A 21,148-nucleotide genomic window follows, 5' to 3' on the forward strand; every position below is an offset into this window, starting at 1 on the left:
TGGGCTGGGATTGGTGACTTGCAGAGAGGAGTTGGGAAAGACCCGGTGAGCAAAGTTGGCCAACATACATCAAGCGTGGAGATGTGTGCTGGGAATGTCTCACCCAGCTGAGGCCTTCCTGCAAGAGAGATGCTCTTCTTGTTGGCTCTGTGGCCTTTGCTCTCTTTTTTGCAGGATTTGAAAGAAAAACCCACCGTCACCATAGCAACCACCAGCTCCGTCCATGGTGCCACATGGGGACCTGGTGCTTCTGTATTGGAGTGCAGGGCTCGGCAATGGGAGAGACACTGAGCTTTTGGGTACAATAAACATTTGGGTGTCCATATGGACCCAATGGGAAGCTCAGATGGGCACATTCTGCTGTGAATGCCAAATCCCTGCCCGCCAGCTATCAAGGTGTTAAGAAAACAAAGTAGGAAAATCGGGTTGGATGTAGAGAAAGGCTTACCTAAAGGCTGCTGTGCTGTGGGCTTTTTTGTGATACGCAAGAATGGTATTTATTTTTTCATTGATCCTTTAAGGTTCAGTTTTTCTCCCTCATTATCTTTCTTCTTAATTGCTTTACCACTCATAAACTTCACCTGAAACCCCTCACCCCACCTCCTCACGCACTTCACGGACATTTATTGATCCCCAACCCTATCTGGTGGCACAGACAGACCCCAGAAGGTGGTAGCATGGTGTTGAACCTGGTTTGGTGCAAAGCCCGATGGATGCAGATTGGCCGCATCCCCAAAGGCACAGAACTGGCTCTTCATCTGTCAGAGAGGCTGCCAAGGGCTCAAGGAGCCAAGAGTGGCACGGAAAGGGGAATGGGAAGGGGGGAGGTGGCACATGATGTGAATTTATTTGCAGCTCCTAACAATCCTGCAGTCATTCTGCCTGGGAAACGTGCGTCCCTCTTAATGCTTCTTTATGTGGGTTTTGTGTTACGGCTGAGCAGTTGTTTGTTTATTTTGCAGAAGCGAGGAATGAGAGGCAGAAAACTCAATTTCTTTTATTATTATTATTATTTATTCTGTTTTATTTCTAATTTTCTTTCCGTTTCTTTCAGTTTTTCATATTCATCTCTTCCTTCTTGCAGTCATTGGGTTGGCTGAACCCATGATGGGTTGAGAAACTCCAACTCCCAAAGCCATCCCCAAGACCAACCCCAGACAACAGTGGTCCTTCTCCCAACCCTTCCTTGCTAAAAGGGTCCACATTTGGGCCCTCATTTGGAAGCCTCCACTCATCTCTCCAGATCCATCCTCAAAGTGCCCTGGAATGATCTTTCCCTTTTGGCACCTGGAAAAGCAGAGCTGTTTGGGTTTTGAAAGAGGCGCCTTATTTCAACTTTACTCTCCAGAAACGGTGCTGGTGCACAGAGTAATTACATAATAAATTCGTTAGTGGAATATAAAGCCATAAAGGTAGTGGTAATGGTTTGCAGTTTAATAGCTGAATTGTAAATGGTTTTTTTTTTCCCCTATTGCAGATTTAATGCAGTGGGCTGCTACAATTAAGGGAACATTCTTTGGGGCACCTTTAATTTTTTGTTGTGGAGTTTGGTGTCATTAACTCCCTCGTTTATGGGTGCTGCACTGTGTTAACCACTTCAAGCCTTCAAGCAGCTTCAACGTCTCCTGCACACAACACGACACTGCCCCAGGGGCAGGACTTTCATTCAATCACAGAACTATTGGCTCATTAAGGTTGGAAAAGACCTCCAAGACCATCAAGTCCAACCTACCACCAATATTGCCCCAAGCGCCACATTGAACAACCCCAGGGATGGTGACTCCACTGCCTCCCTGGGCAGCCTATTCCAATGCCCAACCACTCTTTTGGAGACGTTTTTCCTAATATCCAACCCATTTGGCACAAATTTTGTTATAGAAGCTACATGCTGGAGCCACACTGGATCCTCTTGGGTTTTCCCATTGGATTCCTCTCTGATCCTCCCATTTGCAGCATCATTTGGGTACCAACACCACCCCCCGTTGCCTTCGCTCAAAGGAAACACTGTGTAATGCTGAATCTCACCCACCTGTAGGCATCTTTGGGGTGACTGATATTATGGGATAATTACTGACAGCTCTAATTAGGCTGCCAGTTACACCCCGTATTTCAGTGGAGGAGCAGGCAACTGTTGCACCGCGGTGTGTCGCGAATGTAAATTAACACAAGCAACATGAATGTGATGATAATTAACGAGACGGTCATATGGAAGGGATGGGAAAGCCAATGGGGACTGGCACTGCTCCAAGGGATGGCAATGAGCTCCCTCCTCCCGGCGTGAATCTGCACAGAGAAACACATGAGATCAGTGCGTGGAAAATGCAATTCCTCCTCTCAAGTGCATCCTTATTACTATAACCTGAGATGCAAATTCAGCTTTCTTTTTGCTCACCAGCCCTTAACAGTTGGTAATTCATGGGTGAGATGCTGAGAGCCCACCCTGTTTCCAGCAAGGATTTGACCTTGCACTTATTTCTCCATAATCATAAAAAATTTGCTCGCTCATTGCATTCCAGGCCAAATCAGGAAGGAAATCATTTAGTTCAGATCTCAATCTTGCAAAGTCAAGCAGAGGCAGCTTTGCTACCAGTACTTTGTTAGGCTGATTGTAGGATGCTCAGTGATAGAGCCAAAAAGGCATCCTGTATTGCAGAAAGTGCTGCTTGTTTTGGCCACTGATAATTAAAAGTGCAGCTTTGGTGCCTTTGGATCTCTGCTCCTTTGCCAGGAATCTGCTGGAGGAGGCAGTGCTGCTGTGGGCGTCGCTTTCCGAAGCGTTCATGGATGCAAATTGGGGAATGGAAAATAGAGGAATCCATTGTACACCCCACACAGCCTGCCAAGCATGGGAATCTGAGCTCCTGGGCTGAGAGCTGGAGCTGCAACATGGGATTTAGGACAGCAAAAAAAGCTTTGGTGAGGATGTTCCCAAACTGATTCCATCTCCAGCTCCGACCTCTTTGATGAACACCTCACAGGATATCATAGAATCACAGAACTATCATAGTTGGAAAAGTCCTCCAAGACCATCCAGTCCGACTCCATCCCATCCCACTGATCACATCCCTCAGTGTCACATCCACCTTTTTCTTGCCAGATCACAACTTTCTCATTCTTTCTAGAGAACCTGCAGGAATGCATTGATGCCCCCACCCCAACGTTTGTTCCTGACCCCAAAATTCACAGCTGCCACTCATGGATGTGACAGAGCACAGCCGGACCCATCACACATCACCTAGCAGTGTTGGTGTAGCACCCAACATGGCCCCGTTATCTCCCGAGTGCTCCCACAATATAAATATTTAAGTATAATAAACAATTATGATCAAGTTTCTTGGGTGACTGCACACAGCAAGTGAATTTAAAATTCATTTCCCTCGGGTATTCAAGCTTCAAATTCACTTTCTGTGCATGTTTGTGCTAATAAAACGCCGCCACGCAGGAAGGGAAACACAAGAGAGATGCAAATAGGACAAGGGCACATTTGCTTAAGAGTTCAGATGAATATTCACCAAGTTTTTATTATTTTTAAGTATTCACCCCTGTTTTCTTTTAAAAAACAATGTTAGCTTTGCTCTCCAAGCTCAGTGAAGTGTGTACTGTGGAGGTGTAATCTACGTTTTCTTGCACTGATGGAACCAAAGCACGACTTCGCCATCCCAATGTAGATCTGTATCCCAGCATACCTCAAGATTTGAGGGTTAGCTCTCAAGCAAGCTTCAGGAAGGCTTAATTAGGGTCTATTTCTGCTCTACGCTCCCTCCTTCCTCCTCACTCTTCACAGCTGTAGAGTTTTCCCCCTCTGATTTCCCTTGCCCACCTCCCACCCAACGCGACTCCTAATTGCAACGGCGATGCAGAGCTTCCCCATTACACAGAGCGCTGTGCGTTTGGGGTCACCACACCTCCTTTTTCCCCAGGCACAGGTAGCACTGTTTTGACATCTTCATTCGATTTTCTTCCTAGAGCTGAAAGGGATGCAAATTAGCAATAATGAATATTTTCATTAAAAGAATCTAGACCTTATATCTGAGAACGGGATAATGACGCTGTTGCTTTCTATAAAATATTCTGAAGCAGACCCGTTTTATTTTATTTTTTCTTGGAAAAGATAATATTTAGTTTAAAAAAAAATGTAATTTAATGTCAGTGAAATTAGGCTAATTGCTAATTATGTAACTGCAAATGAGGCAGATCTTAATCTAGAAGCGAGCTGGACTGCTGCGGATGATGAAGTTTTAATGGAGCACCACCAGAAAGTGAGAAAATTGATGAAAATTGTCCATCCCCAGTTCTCATCCTGGCAGTGGGTGTTGATGGATGGGGCAGAGCCCCTCGTGCTTCACATCTGGCCTAATATCTGTATTTCAGGCTCTTTGGGTCACACCTCTTGGGTTTGGAGACCCTGTTGGGCACAATGGCCAACACAGCTTCATCTTTGATGGGTTGATCGTTGGGCTGGATGACCATAGTGGTCTCTTCCAGTGACTCCATCACACGGATCCATGGCTGTAGTGGGGATGGGTCAGTGGCTGGATATGATGAACTTGAAAGGCTTTGCCAACCTTAATGATTCTGTGATTCTAAGGGTGGGCACATTGGGGATGGGCTGATGGTTGGGCTAGATGAATTACATGGTTCTTTCCAACCTTAATGATTCCGTAACAGGCTTCTCAATGGGAGAGGTTTTATCTTTCCACTTGCACTGGAACAAAAGGTTTTATGGGCATCACCTCCTTAAAGCCCTCCCACCATCAGTATCAGTTCTTATCTCCAGCTCCATTTTAGCACATCCAAACTTCCCAACTCCGGGCATCTTTCAGTCCTCTTGGAGACAGCCTGCCACAGGCTGACTTAGGGCTGGAATACTTCAAAGGCTGCTAATCGCCTCAGTATTGATTTAATACTAAGATACTTTATCACGCTTGCAGTTATGGATTATTATTATTTTTTAATGTATGTCAGAAGTTAAACCAACTTTATTAAAAGAATCATGCCCGTGTGCTCCCATGGCTGGCTGTTACGTTAGGGTCCATCAACCACCAGTGGATTTCAGTATGATTAGCCCAAACGTGTGATGGTGCAATACCCAAACATGGTGGGTTTGGGTTTATTTTTCTTGCATTGCACTAAAGCAGGATAGCCTAGGCACTGGTGCAAGGCTTTGCTCCTGCCTCCTGCCCAACACACCACACAGGGCTAGCCTGCTACCTGCCCTATGCAAGCATCAAGGGGGTCTTGAAAACTCAAAGGCAGCTGAATTTCCCCCTGCTAATGTCAGATGCTGATAGGAATTGACTTCACAGGACAAAGAAGCTGTCAGAGGAATGCTGATGCTTTATTAATGATAGGGTGCATTGACCCACCCTGTGTGTCATCCTCGTTGCCAAAGGAAACACAGAGGCAACCCATAATCACCTTTCTTGCATCCGTCCCACTAACACCTAATTTAAGTATATATTTGTCTGCTGATTGATCACAGGACTTTTTTTCCCTGGCAATTATTTCCTGCTATCGAAGGAGCTTCAGATTCTCCCCATTCATTTAAGCTTTTATCTGATCCTTATAATAGTGTCTGAGCAGATGCAAATTGGGTCTGCAGAGCAGATGTCTCGGTGGACTTCCCATTCTGCTTTCCCAAGAGCTGGCTCCATGCTGTAGGACTCGATCTCACCCCATGCTTACACAAAAGCCAACCCCACTTCTCCCCTCTCATTTGTGACTGGGAAGGAAGAGGAAATGGCGTTTCACATGGACTTGGATTGACTTGCATTCTCTTTGCTCCCTGTTTCTCTCTTCCATGATGGAAAGGTGCTTTTGGGAGACAAGAAGTTCTACCAAATGTTAGAGAGGTGTTAAATAAACACGGGGATGTGGCATTGGGAGACATGGTTAGTGGGCATGATGGAGGTGGGGTTGACTTGGACTGGATGATCCATGGGTACTATGTGATAGATATGCGATAGAGGAGGCTCCTCGGTGGGGAGAGGACCCAACGTCTTCCCATAAAAGCTGAAGCACAGGCAGGATGTGGATACTTTGGGTTGCTGAAATTCATTAAAGAGAAGTTGGGTTTAACAGAGCTGCAGAAAAGCCGGTGCCATCGATGCGCTCAGCTGTGAAATATGCTATGGAAGCCATTTGTTTGCCAGGGGCCCAGAAGTCTGCTTCCTATTATCATAACACAGCTTTACTAGAAGCAGATCCCTCGGATCACAGTTTTCACAGCTCCCCCTTCCCAATGGGATTCCCCCAGGTTTGCACTGAGGTAACTGGGACGTGTCAGTGTGGGGGGTTTAGAACTCAGCTTGGTTTCGCTGCCTTAAGCTGTGATGATGCAATTCCCCCACCCAAGACGCTTTACAAGCTGGATTGGCTCTGGTTTTGGGGTCTCCAAACAGCTCACCAAAGACAAGGATGTTTTACTGCACTTATCACAGGGGAAATGGCGACATGGGTTAGTGGCCATGGTGATGACAGTTGGTCTAGATGATCTCGGTGGTCTGCTCCAATTGGGAACAACACTTCGGGAATTCTTAGTGCAAACAGAACAGAGATCCATTGAGCAGATGAGAAAATAACATAAAGGCCATTTTGTGTCTGGTGGAGGTGACAAAGCAAGCAGATAAAGAGCCATCAGCAGAATTTACATAAGCCCATCCAATCTCAGAGGTCATCGTTCTAGAGGACGACGCGTAGAAATTGGTTTTTATTAAATTCTGGATGATTGTTTAATTGGAAAAGAAAGGATTTAATTGAATCATGCCAAAGGGTCGTATTAGATTACGGTCGTTCCCAACACAAAAGGCTTCCCCCGTTTAGTTAGACCGGTTCCTTTGCGTACCCTACCTATTAAACTTAGAATGGTAATCTGAGGGGTTTGGAAGGCCTGAATGGTACATATGTGCTACCCAACCCTTTTCCATCTCCCACACTACTCACATTCCCTTCACTCAAGAACATGGTGAGGCACTGACTGGCACAAGCTGCCCAGAGAGGTGGTGCAGACACCCAAGGACAGGGAATGGGGCTCTGAGCACTGATGGAGCTGTGGGTGTCCCTGCTCAGTGCAATGCAGTTGGACCTGATGGCCTTGAGGGACCCTTCCAACACCAACCATCCCATGACTCCAACTTGCTGCAGTGAGAGCAAGCAGGATGGGCAGCATTCTCAAGCCTTCCCCATTCATGCTATCCATATATTCCTGAGAAGCAGCCTGCTGGAATGTGATGCTCTTAAAGGAGGCTGGCCAAAACCGATGGGTTTTTCAGCTTTTCAAGGGTACCTTTGCAGAAAGATGCTCCTATTTTCCAACCCCTCCATGCCACCTGTGACTGCCATCCCCTGGGGCCACATTTGCTGGAAAAGCAAAGCAATTTGAGGAACTAAAGTTTCTAATTTGGGCTATTTAATTAGTCTTTTCCTTTCATACGAATAGGAGAAAAGGGAATGAATTCATTTCTCAGCGCTTCATTTCATCCTGATATTGAGGGTTTAAACCTTCTGAGCAGGAGCCGTGAGCTCGGGATCCCCCATTCCATACAGGGGGAACCCCATCTGCTTGGAGACCCACATCAGCTTTAGGGCCCAGCTGTTCCCCAGCACGGATGGGCACGGGGGAGCATGCGGGGTTTTCTCTCTGCCCGCTGCAGCCCAATTAACAGTAGCACTAATTAGTGCTGCAGGTTGCCCTGGCCGCACTGCAGTGCTCCCTGCACCTGCGGAGACACCGAGGGGGGGGGAGGGGGTTGGGAATGTGGGCATGGCAGTAATGCAGCAGCTGCCGCAACACTGCATCCCCTAGCAGCCCCCCCAATCAAAAACAAGGCACAAAGACCCCTCTTCATCCTCCTGTCCCATGGTGGGGATTGGAGGGTTACAGCACCCCCCCACTGTGCAGCCCCCTTCCCTTGTGCATTCCCATACATCCTCGTTGCCTTTTGCACCCCCCCCTATAACAAAACTCCCCCTCCAGTCCTATTCCCCCCCTGCCTTGCCCAGCCCCATTCCCTTCCACACTCCCCTTGCAGATCCCCATTCACAGCCCCATTCCCTTTTGCCTCTCCTCACACTGTCCCCCCCTCACCCAGCTTTATTCCCTTTAACACCTTCCTTGCAGAGTCCCCCATTACACTGACCCCCCCCCCTTTGCACAACCCCATTCCCTTTTGCATTCCACACAGCCCTATTCCCTATTACACCCCCCCTGCAGAGCCCCTCTTACAGAGTCTCACTCCCCTACAGCCCCCTCTTTGCAAAGCCCCATTCCTTTTGCATCACCCCTTGCAAAGCCCCATTTCCATCTGCATCCCCCCCCCTTTGCAAACCTTCATTCCCTTCTACGCACGCCTTTGCAAAGCCTCATTTTTTATGCACCCCCTCTTTGCAATGTCCCTTTTGCAATCCCCTTTGCAAAACCCCATTCCTTTTGCACACCCCTTTGCAAAGCCCCATTTCCATCTGCACCCCCCCTTTGCAAAGCCCCATTATCCCCTTTCACACCTCCCTTTGCAAAGTCCCTTTCCCTTTCACACCTCCCTTTGCAAAGCCCTATTCCCATCCGCACCCCCCCTTTGCAAAGCCTCATTCTCTTCTGCGCACCCCTTTGCAAAACCCCATTTCCATCTGCACCCTCTCTTTGTAAAACCCCATTCCTTTCCACACCCCCCTTTGCAAACCTCATCCCTTACACACACACCCTCTTTGCAAAACCCCATTCCTTTCGCACACCCCTTTGCAAAGCCCTCTTTCCATCTGCACCCCCTCTTTGCAAAACCCCATTCCTTTCGCACACCCCTTTGCAAAGCCCTCTTTCCATCTGCACCCCCTCTTTGCATAAACCTCATTCCTTCCACACCCCCCTTTGCAAAGCCGCATTCCCTTTTATACACCCCTCTTGCAATTCCCTATACCCTTTTCCACCCCCCCTCGCTTTTTACACATTCCCATTCCCTTCAACCCCCCTCACGACCCCCTTTACCCCCCTCCCATATCCCACCCCCTCCATCCCCACTCCCCCTCCCACCCCCTTTCTCCCCGCCCCCTCCCCGCCCTTCTCCCCTCCCACCCCCCTTACCCCCCCCATACACACGCACACCCCCACTCACCTCTCTCCTCCTCTTCCTCCCTCCCTCCCCTCCTCACCCCCCCCCCTTTTGCCCCCCCCCCAGGCCAAAATCCTGCACATGATGGACGACAACAGGCAGCTGGCGCTGCGCATCGACGGCGCGCTGCAGGCGGCGGGCCAGGAGGTGACGGCGCTGCGTGCGGAGCTGGCGGCCACCGGGCGCCGCTTGGCCGAGCTGGGCAGCGAGCCGCCCATGGAGCACGGCCCGCAAGGTGGGCAACGCTTTATTTTCACCTATTATTATGACCTGCCTTTTGATTTTGCTTTGCTTTTGCTTTGCTTTATTTCCTCTCTTTTCTTTCGGTCCCCCCCCCCCCCTCCCCGCTCCTCCTTCCCTCCCTCCCTCCTTCCCCAGCCGGTTCCCCGCTCCGTTCGCTTTTTTACCTGCTCTCTTCCTGCTCGTTTTGCTTTTCCCTTCCCCAACCGGTTTCGTAATTTGGGAAGTCAGCGCAGCCATCTTCTCCTCTCCGGAGCGGCAGCGCCGGCGCTCACTGCGGGGCGAAGGGCTGCGGGGCGGGGGGGGACCTGCAGGCTCAGCTGGGACCCCCCCCCCCCATTTGCGGTCGGTGTGCGCCGTCCGCCCCCATGCCGCCCTGCATGGCCCCCCTGTGCCACCCCCTGCACCCCCCCCTCCCCGTGCCCTGCTATGCAGCCTCTCTACCACCCTATCCAGCCCCTCTGTGCCACCCTGCGCAGTCCCCCCCCCCCATGCCCACATGCAGCTCCCTCATGCCGTCCTGCGCTGCTCCTCCGTACCGCCCTGCACGAACCTCCCCCCCCATACCAATGCACCCAATGCAGCCTCCTGCGTGGCACCCTGCATGACCCCCCCCCCCCCTCCCCAGGCCATCCCCATACAGCCCCCATATCACTCTGCACAGCTGTCTGCACACCAACCCTATTAAACACCCCCCCCCCCCCCCCCCATACCACTCTGCGCCCCATACCACTCTGCACGGTCCCTCTGTGCTACCCTACACATGCAACCCTATGTAGCCCATATGCCATCCCCATACATGCCCCTGCATGCCGCCCTATGCAGCATCCCATGCCATTCTACAGAGCCCCCATACTACACTGCATGCCTCCCCCATGCCATCCTACATCCCCTCCCCTAGAGTTAAGGGCATGCAGCACAGGCCAGGCTGGCAGTGGGGTGCAGGGAGTTGATGCTGTGGGTTTGTGCTGAGCTTTGCATCCAGAGAGGAGTGTGTTTGTGTGTGTGTGTGTGGAGGAGGGGGGGGAAGATTGCTTCTGCATTGCTCTGGCTGAAATTCAGTGCTTTCTGCTCAGCAAGGCACTCGCTGTTAGCTTAAAGGATCTGAATGCAAATAGATCTGTTAAATACCCCAAGATCATCACAGCCTTGTGCCATAATTCACCCCAAGCAGCCACAGTGTCAGGGCACGCACGGTGTGAGCCCTCCCCTTACACCTCTATGCCACTCATGGCACTGAGTTCTGTTTCCCTGTTACTTGTTTACTGCTGTTGTCCCTGGAATGGGGCTGTGTGTTGCTGAGCGGTTCGGTTTTGGGGTTGCTTGGGGCTGTTGTAAGGCAGCATCACCGTTGCGCTCTCATTGCCATGCCCTGTTGAGCATGGTTTTGTGCATGGTGTTAAGCATGGTGTTGTGCATGGATTGCAAGGGATTAATTTTTGGCTTTGTTCCAGCCAACCTGTTGGGTTTTGCTGTAGGGAGGGATGGATCCCACCTGTTAAACATCAGCGGGATCCGTTCCCCATCGTGGCCCTGTGGAGGGCTGAGAATGCACCCAGTGCTGTGGGGTTGGGTTGGTTCTGCACTGAGGATGGTTGGACGTGGTGATCTCGGAGGTCTATTCCAACCTTAATCATTCAGTGGTTCTATGGCATGGTGGACAGACCAGCCTGTGGGTCACAAGGGTGAATTCAGGCTTTGAAGTCACTCAGTGGTGTGGTCCCCAGGTCCTGTTGGCTGTGTGGGTGCTGTGGGCCCATCTGAAGCTCTGTGAGCCGAGGTCAGTGCATGCCTGGCTCGGTAATTAACGCTGCCTTTGTGAAATGTGTTATTCATTTAATTAGGGTGCAGCTGAAGACAGCTCGAGGTAATAACTCTGCCCTTTTTGTGTGCACTGAGACGTCTCCGTGCTGCAGCGTGCTATTTCTTGCGGTGAGGTGTGCTTCAAGGGCATTTTACTGTAATTCAAACCAAAAGTGGAGGAATTCGGCAGGGTGAGAGCAAGGCTGGGTGGTGGGCGTGCGTATGGAGGTAGGAGTGGAATCTGTGTGTTGTAACAGTCCTTTGTGTGAGCGTTAATGGCAGAATGGTTGGGTTGGAAGGGGTCTTAAAGACCATCCAATTCCAACACCTGCCATTGGAATCAAGCACTACATCAGGTTTGCTCATGGCCCCGTCCGACCTGAACCAGGTTGGATGACACCCAAGGTCAGGTTCATTGCAGGAGGTTGGACTTGATGGCCTTTAGGGTCCCTTCCAACTCAAACCATTCCATGGTTGTATGAAACGTGAAGTTCAGGGGAGCTAAGCAGTGTGTGCTGAGCCAGGCGGTCAGCCCATCTCGCCCAGTGCTTTGGCTGCAATCTCCTCCCGGCGTTAAACGTCAAACACCTTAATTAATTAACGTAGGCAAAGTGCTTGAAGATGTAAAGCACAATCAGTAGCTAAGTGTTATTAATAAAGACCTCGCTCAGCATTCAGCTCATCTTGCTTCCCACTTCGGTAGCATCGGTACCACGCGATGCTTTATACACTTGAGGGGATGCTGGTGTGTGCATGAGTACATTCACCACTAATCTTCCCTGCTGCTTGTTCTTCCAGAGCTTGAGAGCTGATGTTGCAAAGGAGCCTGAGGAACTCTGATATCACAACCCAGTCAGATATTGGAGCAGTTATGCACCACGTGCATTGCAAGCTCAAGGTCTTGCTGCGCTATTCCTGCTACAGCAGCGTGCCCTGGGAAATCAGTGAGCGTAGTAATATCCATGTGGTTGCATTAGACTCGAGGAGCTGGCTGCAGCCTGGTCCCCGTCACATCTCGGCTTTTGATGTTAATTTGAAGTATCTTGATGTATCTGCAGCTTTCCTATTCATAAGCCTCATTTGGCATGGTTAGCTTAAGCCTTAGGATAGTGATAAATGATCGTTGCTGCAGCACCGAGCGGGGCCGTGGCTTGAAGTGAGGCAGCAAACTTCAGCTGGAGCATGGCATGCAGCGATGCTTCCGTCTGCAGCTTGTTAACATTCAATTCTCGTAATTCCTTGTTGACAGTGACGCGTGAGATAAAGAGAATTGGAGGCTGACGCAGCAGCTTGCACAACCGGGGTGTGCGAAAACCCCGGTGAATTGGCCATCCTGGTAGATCGAGTCCTTCTGATGACTTCTGTTTGGGAAAGTTATTGGTGTCGTGGAAAAGGGAAGGGGAAAAACTCATCCCCACACCCTCCCATCTGGCTGAGGGTTGTGGTTTAGGGATGTGATTTAGCTGTAGGGCAGTGAGCACCTGATGGAGCTGTCAGTGTCCCTGTTTGGTGTAGGGGAGTTGGACCCTTTGTGGCTATCTGGTCCCTTCCAACTCAGATGATGAAGCAGAATGAAGGGAGCTGGTGTTGCTGATGACAAGTAGATTTCTGCAGAGATGCAACAGGATTGTGCCTCTTCTGCAGGCACAGCGAGGCCGCGGGCAGTGTTTGGGTTTTGTAACCCGGCCTCTGTTTTCATTTGCCTTTTCTTTCTTATACAAACACGGACTTTGCAGAAGGGGCTGTACGTTTGTGCTCTTAAAACACCACTGTAAAACCATGTGACAGCTGCATGTGTAGGGAGGTTGGAAAGAAGAAAAGATAGACCCACAAACCACCTCATCTTTGAATGGTCAAAAAGTGAATGTTATTTCCTTTTGCTTTGACAGCTCTCATGGTTATTTGTCCAGCAGGCAGAGGTACCTTGCAGCACCCATATCTGCCCTTCTTACAGATGAAACATACAGTGCAGTCTTCTGAGTGCTGGGATAAAGGGTTATGCACAGACAGCACGTTGACAAATTGCTTGGCTGCCCAACAGCAGGAGGGTTCTCCAGTCCTGTATGCACATCACTGAAGCACCAAGACCATAAAACCATTAAAGTTTGGGAAAGACCTCTGAGATCGTCCAGTCCAACCACCTACCACCAGCATTGCTCATTAAACCAAGTCTTTAAGTACCACATCTGCATGGCAGTGATAGCTGAGCACAGAACGCCCATATGCTTAAACTCCAGCCTGTTATTTTTAACCAAATTGTCCATCATGTCCTCCCTTTGAAGGTAAGGGAGAAATGCATTGGGGTTGCTGTTGGCTATGGCTGATGGACCAAGTGGGAAGACCCATTGGGTCATGATTAGCACCACAGAAGCATCTCATGCCTTTCAAATCTGCATTAAATACACTCGCTGGAGGAGTAGTCTCTGCTCTCCCATCATAAAGCAGTGTTTGTTGGTTGTTTGGGTTGTTTTTTTTTCCCCAAAAGACATCTCAGATTGCTGTAAGATATTATAGCAGATCGAAATTTGCTGTAGGCTTACAGGTCCTGGAAGTGTGTGCCTGTTTTCTACGGAGATGTGCTGTGTACGGGGTGGAAAGCAGAGCAAATTGATTTAAGGAAGAGATTTGAAGAATTGAACTTTGATGTCTGGGTTTAGGCAGTCTAGACGCTCTTTCAAGCTGCAGAGATGGGGGGAAAAAGATTCTCTCAGAAGAAACTTGGAGATGGCTGTGAAGGTTTTAGTGGGATATGTTGAGATGTCCGGGAGGAAAAAAACTCCAAATTCAGCTCTACTTGGAATTTTAAGTAGTGTCAGCCCCACTGAGCCCATGGCGGGGCCTGTAGGGCCTCCATGGCGGGGCCTGTAGGGCCTCCATGGCGGGGCCTGTAGGGCCTCCATGGCGGGGCCTGTAGGGCCTCCATGGCGGGGCCTGTAGGCCTCAATGAGTTCTCCCCTCAACCTCCTCTTCTCAGAGCCAAACAAACCAAACTGGTTTGAATGCCTTGTAGGTTCCTCACTGACTTCTTTTCATTTCAATGGGACCATGTTATCTCGGGCTGAGATTTGAGGAGGTTTATACAGTGCTGCTGTGGTTTGAGGACTGGGGTGCCATGTTGTACCTACATGTTGTACCTGCCGTGCCTGGTGCTGCACCTTGCTATGTTTGTTGTTGTTTTCTGCCTGTTTGTGTTGAGAGGCAGAAACAGCAACAGGAAAAAAAAAGGAAGGCCTGGATGAAAAAGCTTTGAGATCTTTGCCTGTTAATTAGTCCAACAATAACGTGATAGTGATCACAGCACAGGATTAAAAACCCATATGCTGATAAGGCTTTAACTCCACTTGTTGGCGGCAGTAACCCATCCTGATAGCATCAATGAGTAGAGCTGGCGGTGTGTCAGCAACAGCCCATCGATGGTGGGACATCACACCTCTGACCTCATCACTGTGCTCAGCCATGGCACCAACGCCTTGTTCAACAGTGCCTGGGGACAAACCAAGTGCCAGGGAGGTGACTTGGAGTCACCATCTCTGGAAGGGTTCAATGTGGAGATGTGGCACTGAGGGACATGGGCAGTGGGCACAGTAGGGATGGGTTGGGGTTGGGCTGGATGATCTTAGTGGTCTTTTCCAACCTTCACGATTTCTATGATTCTATGAAAATCCCCAGTGCTGGGATGTCTTCTTTTGTTCTTGCTGGCCAAAAGCTTTTCTCACACCAAATATCCTTGGGGAGAAGAGTGGGTTTGGCTGCAGGTGATGGCATGAAGCTGTTAAGCACACACTGCTTCCCTTGGGCCCTGCTTCCAGCCTATCTTGAATTTCTTTTAAGCGTGTGTACGCAGTTCAGAGGGTAATACCATCAATTAGACCAACAAGAAAGACTAATAAAAACCAATAACCCTCTGTAGTGTGCTGGGTTTATCCCTGATTAGCGGGACTGCTCTGATCTCATTGTAAATCTGTGTACATCCTTAAGAGAGAAGTATTAAATTGGTAATTAACGTTGCCAAAAAGTGGTCATCGTGCTTTTTGTTGGAGAAGAGTAGGAAATGGTGGAGAAAATAAAGCAGCGTGGAGCACGGGGTGGAGATAGGGTTGAAGTGTGATGGATGCCCTTTGTTCCAACGTGTTGGGGAATAAATGTGGGGAGTGCATCTGGACCAAAGCAGATCCCATGGATCCTGGTACAGGTGCTTACTCTCAAGCTGGATGACTATTGCCCTCAGCCACACGCAGCCATTTTTTCTCCAAATTTTAGCCCAAACTTACCTCGGTGAGGCAGCAGAAAGTGCGTCTTAAATTGCTGATGCATTTCATCATGATAGAAGGGGGAGAGCTGGCATGCAGGGAAGTTGCATTATTCATGACCGTGTTGCTGCGGGCACTGTCGGAAGCATCCGTGCAACTCAGTGCTCAGCTCTGTACAGCTCACTGCTCAGCTCCATGCTCAGCTCTGTGCACCCAATGCCCGTGCAGCAGAGCAGAGCCCGCGCCGTCCCAACCTGCTTGGATCTGCCTGCGGCGGGCGCTTCCCTTCCTGCCTGCTTAGCCAGGCAAGCAGCAACCTGCTGCACTCCCTGGTTTGCTTCATAGAAATGATGGCAAGCCAGGGAGATTTTCTTTATTTTATTGCTGCAGAGTGGTAGCGTGGATAAGGAAAGTTTTGCTCTTGGTGCAGGTTGCGCTGTAGTTTCATTCCCATTGACTTACAGCTGCAAAGTGAGTGCTCCTCACATTGCAGCCTGTTGCACAGCTGGCTCGTGGTGCAAACGATGCACCTAAAGCAGCCGTTGCCCACCTGCTCCCAGCCGTCATGGAGTTGAGCACCAGCATCCTCCTTGCTCACAGCCAAAAGGCTCTCAAGGCGTTGTTGGTTGGTTGGGAACTCTCATCGCAAGGCTTGTCCCAACCGGTTGGAGCAGAGGGATGGGCTCTTCCCAGGACTTCTTTTTGACAGTGCAGGAGGAGGGGAGCAGGTCTGGGCTCTCCCACCAGCTGGAGGCTGTGCTCTGGCTGTGTAGCTTGGGGCGGGCGATCCCACCCATCGTGCTAATCCTAATTAAGGGCTGCGTTGGGTGAAAGTTGCCATGCTTGCATCACGTTATGGCTGCCAGCAGTCTTCTCAAGGGTGTTCCCAGCACTGCTTGTTGCCCCATGACCTGATCCTGGAGGCACCTCTCCCCTGTGAGGATATGGGGGTGCCTGCATGCCCACTGGGCTCATGGGTCAGCCTGCTTTCTCAGGTAGCAGCAATAGGACAAGAGGTGATGGCTGTCAGCTGTGCCGGGAGAGGTTCAGGTTGGATATTAGGAAGAATTTCTTCTTATAAAGTGTGGAAATGCATTGGCATGGGGTCACCATCCCTTCAGTGTGGAGATGTGGCACTAAGGGACGTGGTCAGTGAGCATGGTGAGAGTGGGTTGGAGTCAGACTTCGTAATCTTAAAGGTCTTTTCCAACTGTAATGATTCTATGATTCCCAGGGCTCTGAAGGGCTGCAGCCCATGTCCAGGGTCTTAGTGGCTGGGGATCAACCCAACAGCTCTTTGGTGTGGAGCTGCTTCTGGCTTCCAAGCTCTAAATGCTCTCAGCTGGATGAACCCCAAATGCCCGTTCACCCTTTCATTAGCAATTAAATAAGCTATTCTGCTCCAACCAGAAGGAGCATGGAGTATTGCATGGATGGGAGACCCCCACACAACACAGCTGCTTGTAGAAAAGGGTTTTCTTTTTGTCAGATGGCCAAATCCAGAGGCACTACCAGGATGCATAGCAGCCTCCACCGTTTGGGGTCCCCATCCTTGACCATTTGGGGTCCCCATCCTCATCCTTCACTGTCTGGAGTGTCTGTTCTACTTTAAAAGTAAATCAATGCATGGAGGATGGTTGCATCTGACTGCCCCCACCGAGAATGCCATGTTTGTGTCTCGGTGCGTCTCATCCCTTGGCTTCATGTCCAGCTCCTCTGGGGCAGCACAGACCCAGGCAGTGTTACTGAACACAATGGCACGTCTGATGCATCAGCACTATTAGTTCTGTGGTTGAAGGGAAAAGCACCACGTTGATGAAGTTCACAGCCCGTGATGAACTTGGTGCTGCAGTGGGCTTTGCCTGTGCTCATGCATCGCCTCCTCCCCTCCTCTGCTTTGTTTGCATTCCTAATCATATCCAGCTGAAGCTGTTAAAAGTGAGCTCAGACGGAAAATATTTGTGTGAAAAAAAAAAAAAAAGATGTTAACACATTTTTCGGAGGTGGAAGACTTTATTTATTTATTTTAAATGGAGAGTGGGTTTCTTTGGGTGTTCTGTTGGCATCTGCTGTGCCGTGGCCATGCTGGAGGCAGGTTGTTCTATGTCCCAAGTGGTGAAACTCAGAGCTGGAAGCGTGGAGCCGAGCTAAGTACAATTAATTCTGGATGCTTAGTGAATTAATTTGCCCTTCTCTTGAACCCCAATCCACATCAACAGCACTCAGGTTATTAAAAGGATGTATTAAAACAAAAGGAAGTGTTTTGTCGGCTCGTTATCTTTCTTGTTGATCCGAAGAAGGATGTTGTTTTAAAGATCAGGTTGTTCAGGTCCTGTTATGCCATCTTGGAGACTCAAAATGTTTTGGGTTTCTCTCGTTTGTTTTGAAAACATTTTGCAACTGATCATTTCTTTTATCAGCAACTTTTTTCTTTTCCAAACTGGCTTGGATGCAGCTGGGGATGTGTCCTGCATTGGGAAAAGGAGCAATTTCTTCTTTAAAAGCAGTGATGTGCTGGCTCAGATGCCCAGGGGGGTGATGGGGTCACCATCCCTGGAGGTGTTCAATGTGGAGATGTGGCACTGAGAGATGTGGGCACGGCAGGATGGGTTGGAATTGGACTGGGTGATCTTAGAGGTCTTTTCCAGCCTGAATGACTCTATGATTCTACAACATGGTTGGTGGACGTAGTAGTGGTAGGTTGACGTTGGACTGGGTGGTCTTAGAGGTCTTTTCTCATGTTACTGACTGCGTGATTCTGTGGCGTGGTTAGTGGGCATGGTGGGGTTGGGTGGATGGTTGGACTTGATGGTTGCAGTGGTCTTTTCCAACCTTCACAGTTCTATGGTTCTCTGATCCATCATGCTGCTATCACAACAGCACCGTGCTCCATCTCCTCTGCCTGAACCACTACCCATGGGTGCTGCCATTGGGTGCAGCATGGGATGGCAGTGCTTGAGCTGACCCCTTTGATGTCAGAAGCAGTCAGCCCTTATTTTGTACAAATTAATCGTATATTCAGATCACACTTGCAGAGTTGTGAGAGGGGTTGGGTATTTTTTTTTGGCTTTTTTTTTTTTTGTTGTTGTTGTTGTTTTACTAATTGCAATTGTTTCCCGTCCTCTGATCTATTTTACTTTATAATAAGGCATAAAATCCATTATTTAAGTGACAGCGTGGTGATAATTGGATGAGTTATTTTTGGCAGGGATGATTAGTTGGTAAGTACAGATTGATGGCTGGAGCTGTGCCTTGCTCCCCTGGTATTTTAGCTCTGGGGAGGTGCACGGTGCTTGCACCTTGCTCACAGCCTGCTCCTTGCAGGAGCTGATGGTGTATTGCACTGAGATACTGAAATAAGTTGGGTCTGGTGTCTTTATACTGCAATGTTTGCAGTGGGTCCTCATCCCAAATGCGTCTCTGGGGACACGTCGCAAGAGCTGGCTGTGCCCTAGAAAAGCTTTGTCCCTTTGCAGACATAAAGCCACATTGTTTTTGTCCCGGGAGTTCATTGCAGCACATGGGACAATGTGAGCTTTGTCCCTGCTGCCTGGGGACGCTTTCTCCTCTCCCTCTCCCCCCCCCCCCCTCACCGCACCGTGCCTGGCTTGTTGCTCTTTATTTGCACTGCAGAAGCTGTTTGCAGGATTAAGGCTTTTTTAGCTCGTTTGCAGACTGCTTAACGAAGGGCGTGGGTTGAATGCAGAGGTCTATGGGGCGAGACGCCTGGAGTTCTCTATCCCCTGCAACCAGGCCAAGGAAAACAGCTCACACACATATAATTAAGGATGCATTTTTGGAGTCGGAGCCCTCTGCCTTCTCCAAGGTGATCCAAACTGTGCTGCTGGGTGAGCTTACCTGGAGCTGAGCCACCACGTTATTCAAGAGCAGAACTCTGGAAAGAAAGGGGGAAGTATTATCTTTTGTGCCCCTTGGTCACCCCTTCCCAATGAGCATGGGGCTGTGCAGTGCAACTCTTATTGCCTGATTGTGGGTTTAGAGAGCCATAGGATGGTTGGGTTGGAAATGTCCTTAAAAATCATAGAACCACAGGACAGCTTCTGTTATGAGAGACCTCAGAGATCGTAGAACCATAGGATGGTTGGCTTGGAAGGGACCTTAAAGATCATAGAACCATAGGATGGTTGGCTTGGAAGGGACCTTAAAGGTCAAAGAACCATAGGATGGTTGGCTTGGAAGGGACCTTAAAGATGATAGAACCATGGGATGGTTGGCTTGGAAGGGACCTTAAAAAAACCATCCAATTCGAGCCCAATGTGTTGGGTTGGTTGCCAACCATGGGTTTGGTTCTAGCCAAAGATGAAGCCTTGGGATGCTCTCCACTGTAGTGCCCAGGGCTTAACCCATCGCTTGCCATATGGGATCTGTCTGCAGGCAATGGGATGCTTGCATGGGCTTCAGAGATGAGTTTGCAGATGAGTTCCCATTTCCTCCAAGACTTTTGAGTCTCTTAGATTGGGTAATGGAAATGCACCAGGGCTCAGCAGCTGGGAGGAGGATACGGGAAGGAGCCAAGAATATCCTCTATCCATCCATCCATCATCCTCCATCCATCTCAGCCCTGGGATTTCCAGCCACTTTTCACCCAAATTGCAGTGTTGGGATAACAAGAAACAGAGTGTTTTACAAGAAATGGACCGTGCTTTATGCACGTTCTCACCACTATAGAGGAGGTCAGAGTGTAAGGCAGTCGAGTGCCGCGTTGCCCTGGTATGTTTGCCACGGGATAATGGAAAATTCCTGTGAGGAGCCTGCTTGATCTGGGGCCAGAGGAAACAGGATGAAGCCTATTGCCCTGCGGAGCGATAGAAGAGCACGCTGAGCGCCTTCCGGTGCCTGCTGCCAGTGTTTTTATGGGCTTGAGATTTACGTTTTAAAGATGAAAAGTAAATGCGCTTAAGGTCAATCTGTGGTCTTGCCAGGCTTCTTGGGTCCTGTTTGTGCCATTCCTTCATAGAATCATAGAATGGCCTGGGTTGAAAAAGACCACAACGTTCATCCAGTTCCAACCCCCTGCTGTGTGCAGGGTCACCAACCAGCAGCACAGGCTGCCCAGAGCCACATCCAGCCTTGAATGCCTGCAGGGATGGGGCATCCACAGCATCCTTGGGCAACCTGTTCCAGTGTGTCACCACCCTTGTATGGTTTTGGATGAGTTCATTTGGTGGGTTGGTGGACGGACTGGGTGATCTTAGTGGTCTTTTCCAACCTTAAGGATTCTGTGGCTCTGTGTGCAGAGCCAGTGACAGCTTCGCTCTTGGGTTCCCAAGATGATGGGAGTATTTGTGGCAATGTAAGCCCCCCATGGATCATGTCCTGACCCGAGCACCTCCAAATCCCTTTCCTCCTCCAGCAGAGCACAGTGCCCTCATTCCGGATCAGCCATGCCAATCCTATAGATGTCCCCCTCATTGTCACCCTGTTACATTTTCCCCTCTTGCCTACCTTTCATTAATTGTCTTTTGGAGCTATCTGATGGCTTTCTCTTTTTTTCCATGGGATAAGCCTGTTAGAGATAATCTGGTTTGCTGAATTTCCCTTCCTCTGGGCGATCTCCATAATAGCTGCCTCGGAGGATTTCATCTTGGTTGGTAGCAGGATGCAATTTTGTATAAATAATCTGTTTCTTCATAGCCCTTTTGCTGATTAAGGTCTGCTCTTCCTCTGAAATAAACTGTCACATAAAATACTTCTGAGAGGGGAGAGCCCCAGGGACGTATAAGTGCTCCT

General features: G+C 49.5%; 1 protein-coding gene across 1 annotated transcript in view; it reads left to right on the top strand.

Annotated features, from left to right (window-relative positions):
- The window catches only part of KAZN (kazrin, periplakin interacting protein), a 135,119-nt gene that overhangs the window by 80,275 nt on the left and 33,696 nt on the right, over positions 1 to 21,148 (top strand). Inside the window, exon 3 of the mRNA XM_072354623.1 lies at positions 9,171 to 9,339. Within this exon, the coding sequence (XP_072210724.1) occupies positions 9,171 to 9,339 (169 nt within the window). The remainder of the gene's footprint in view (positions 1 to 9,170; positions 9,340 to 21,148) is intronic.

The sequence above is a fragment of the Excalfactoria chinensis genome, chromosome 20 (assembly GCF_039878825.1).
Source record: "Excalfactoria chinensis isolate bCotChi1 chromosome 20, bCotChi1.hap2, whole genome shotgun sequence".
NCBI classification, from domain to species: domain Eukaryota; kingdom Metazoa; phylum Chordata; class Aves; order Galliformes; family Phasianidae; genus Excalfactoria; species Excalfactoria chinensis.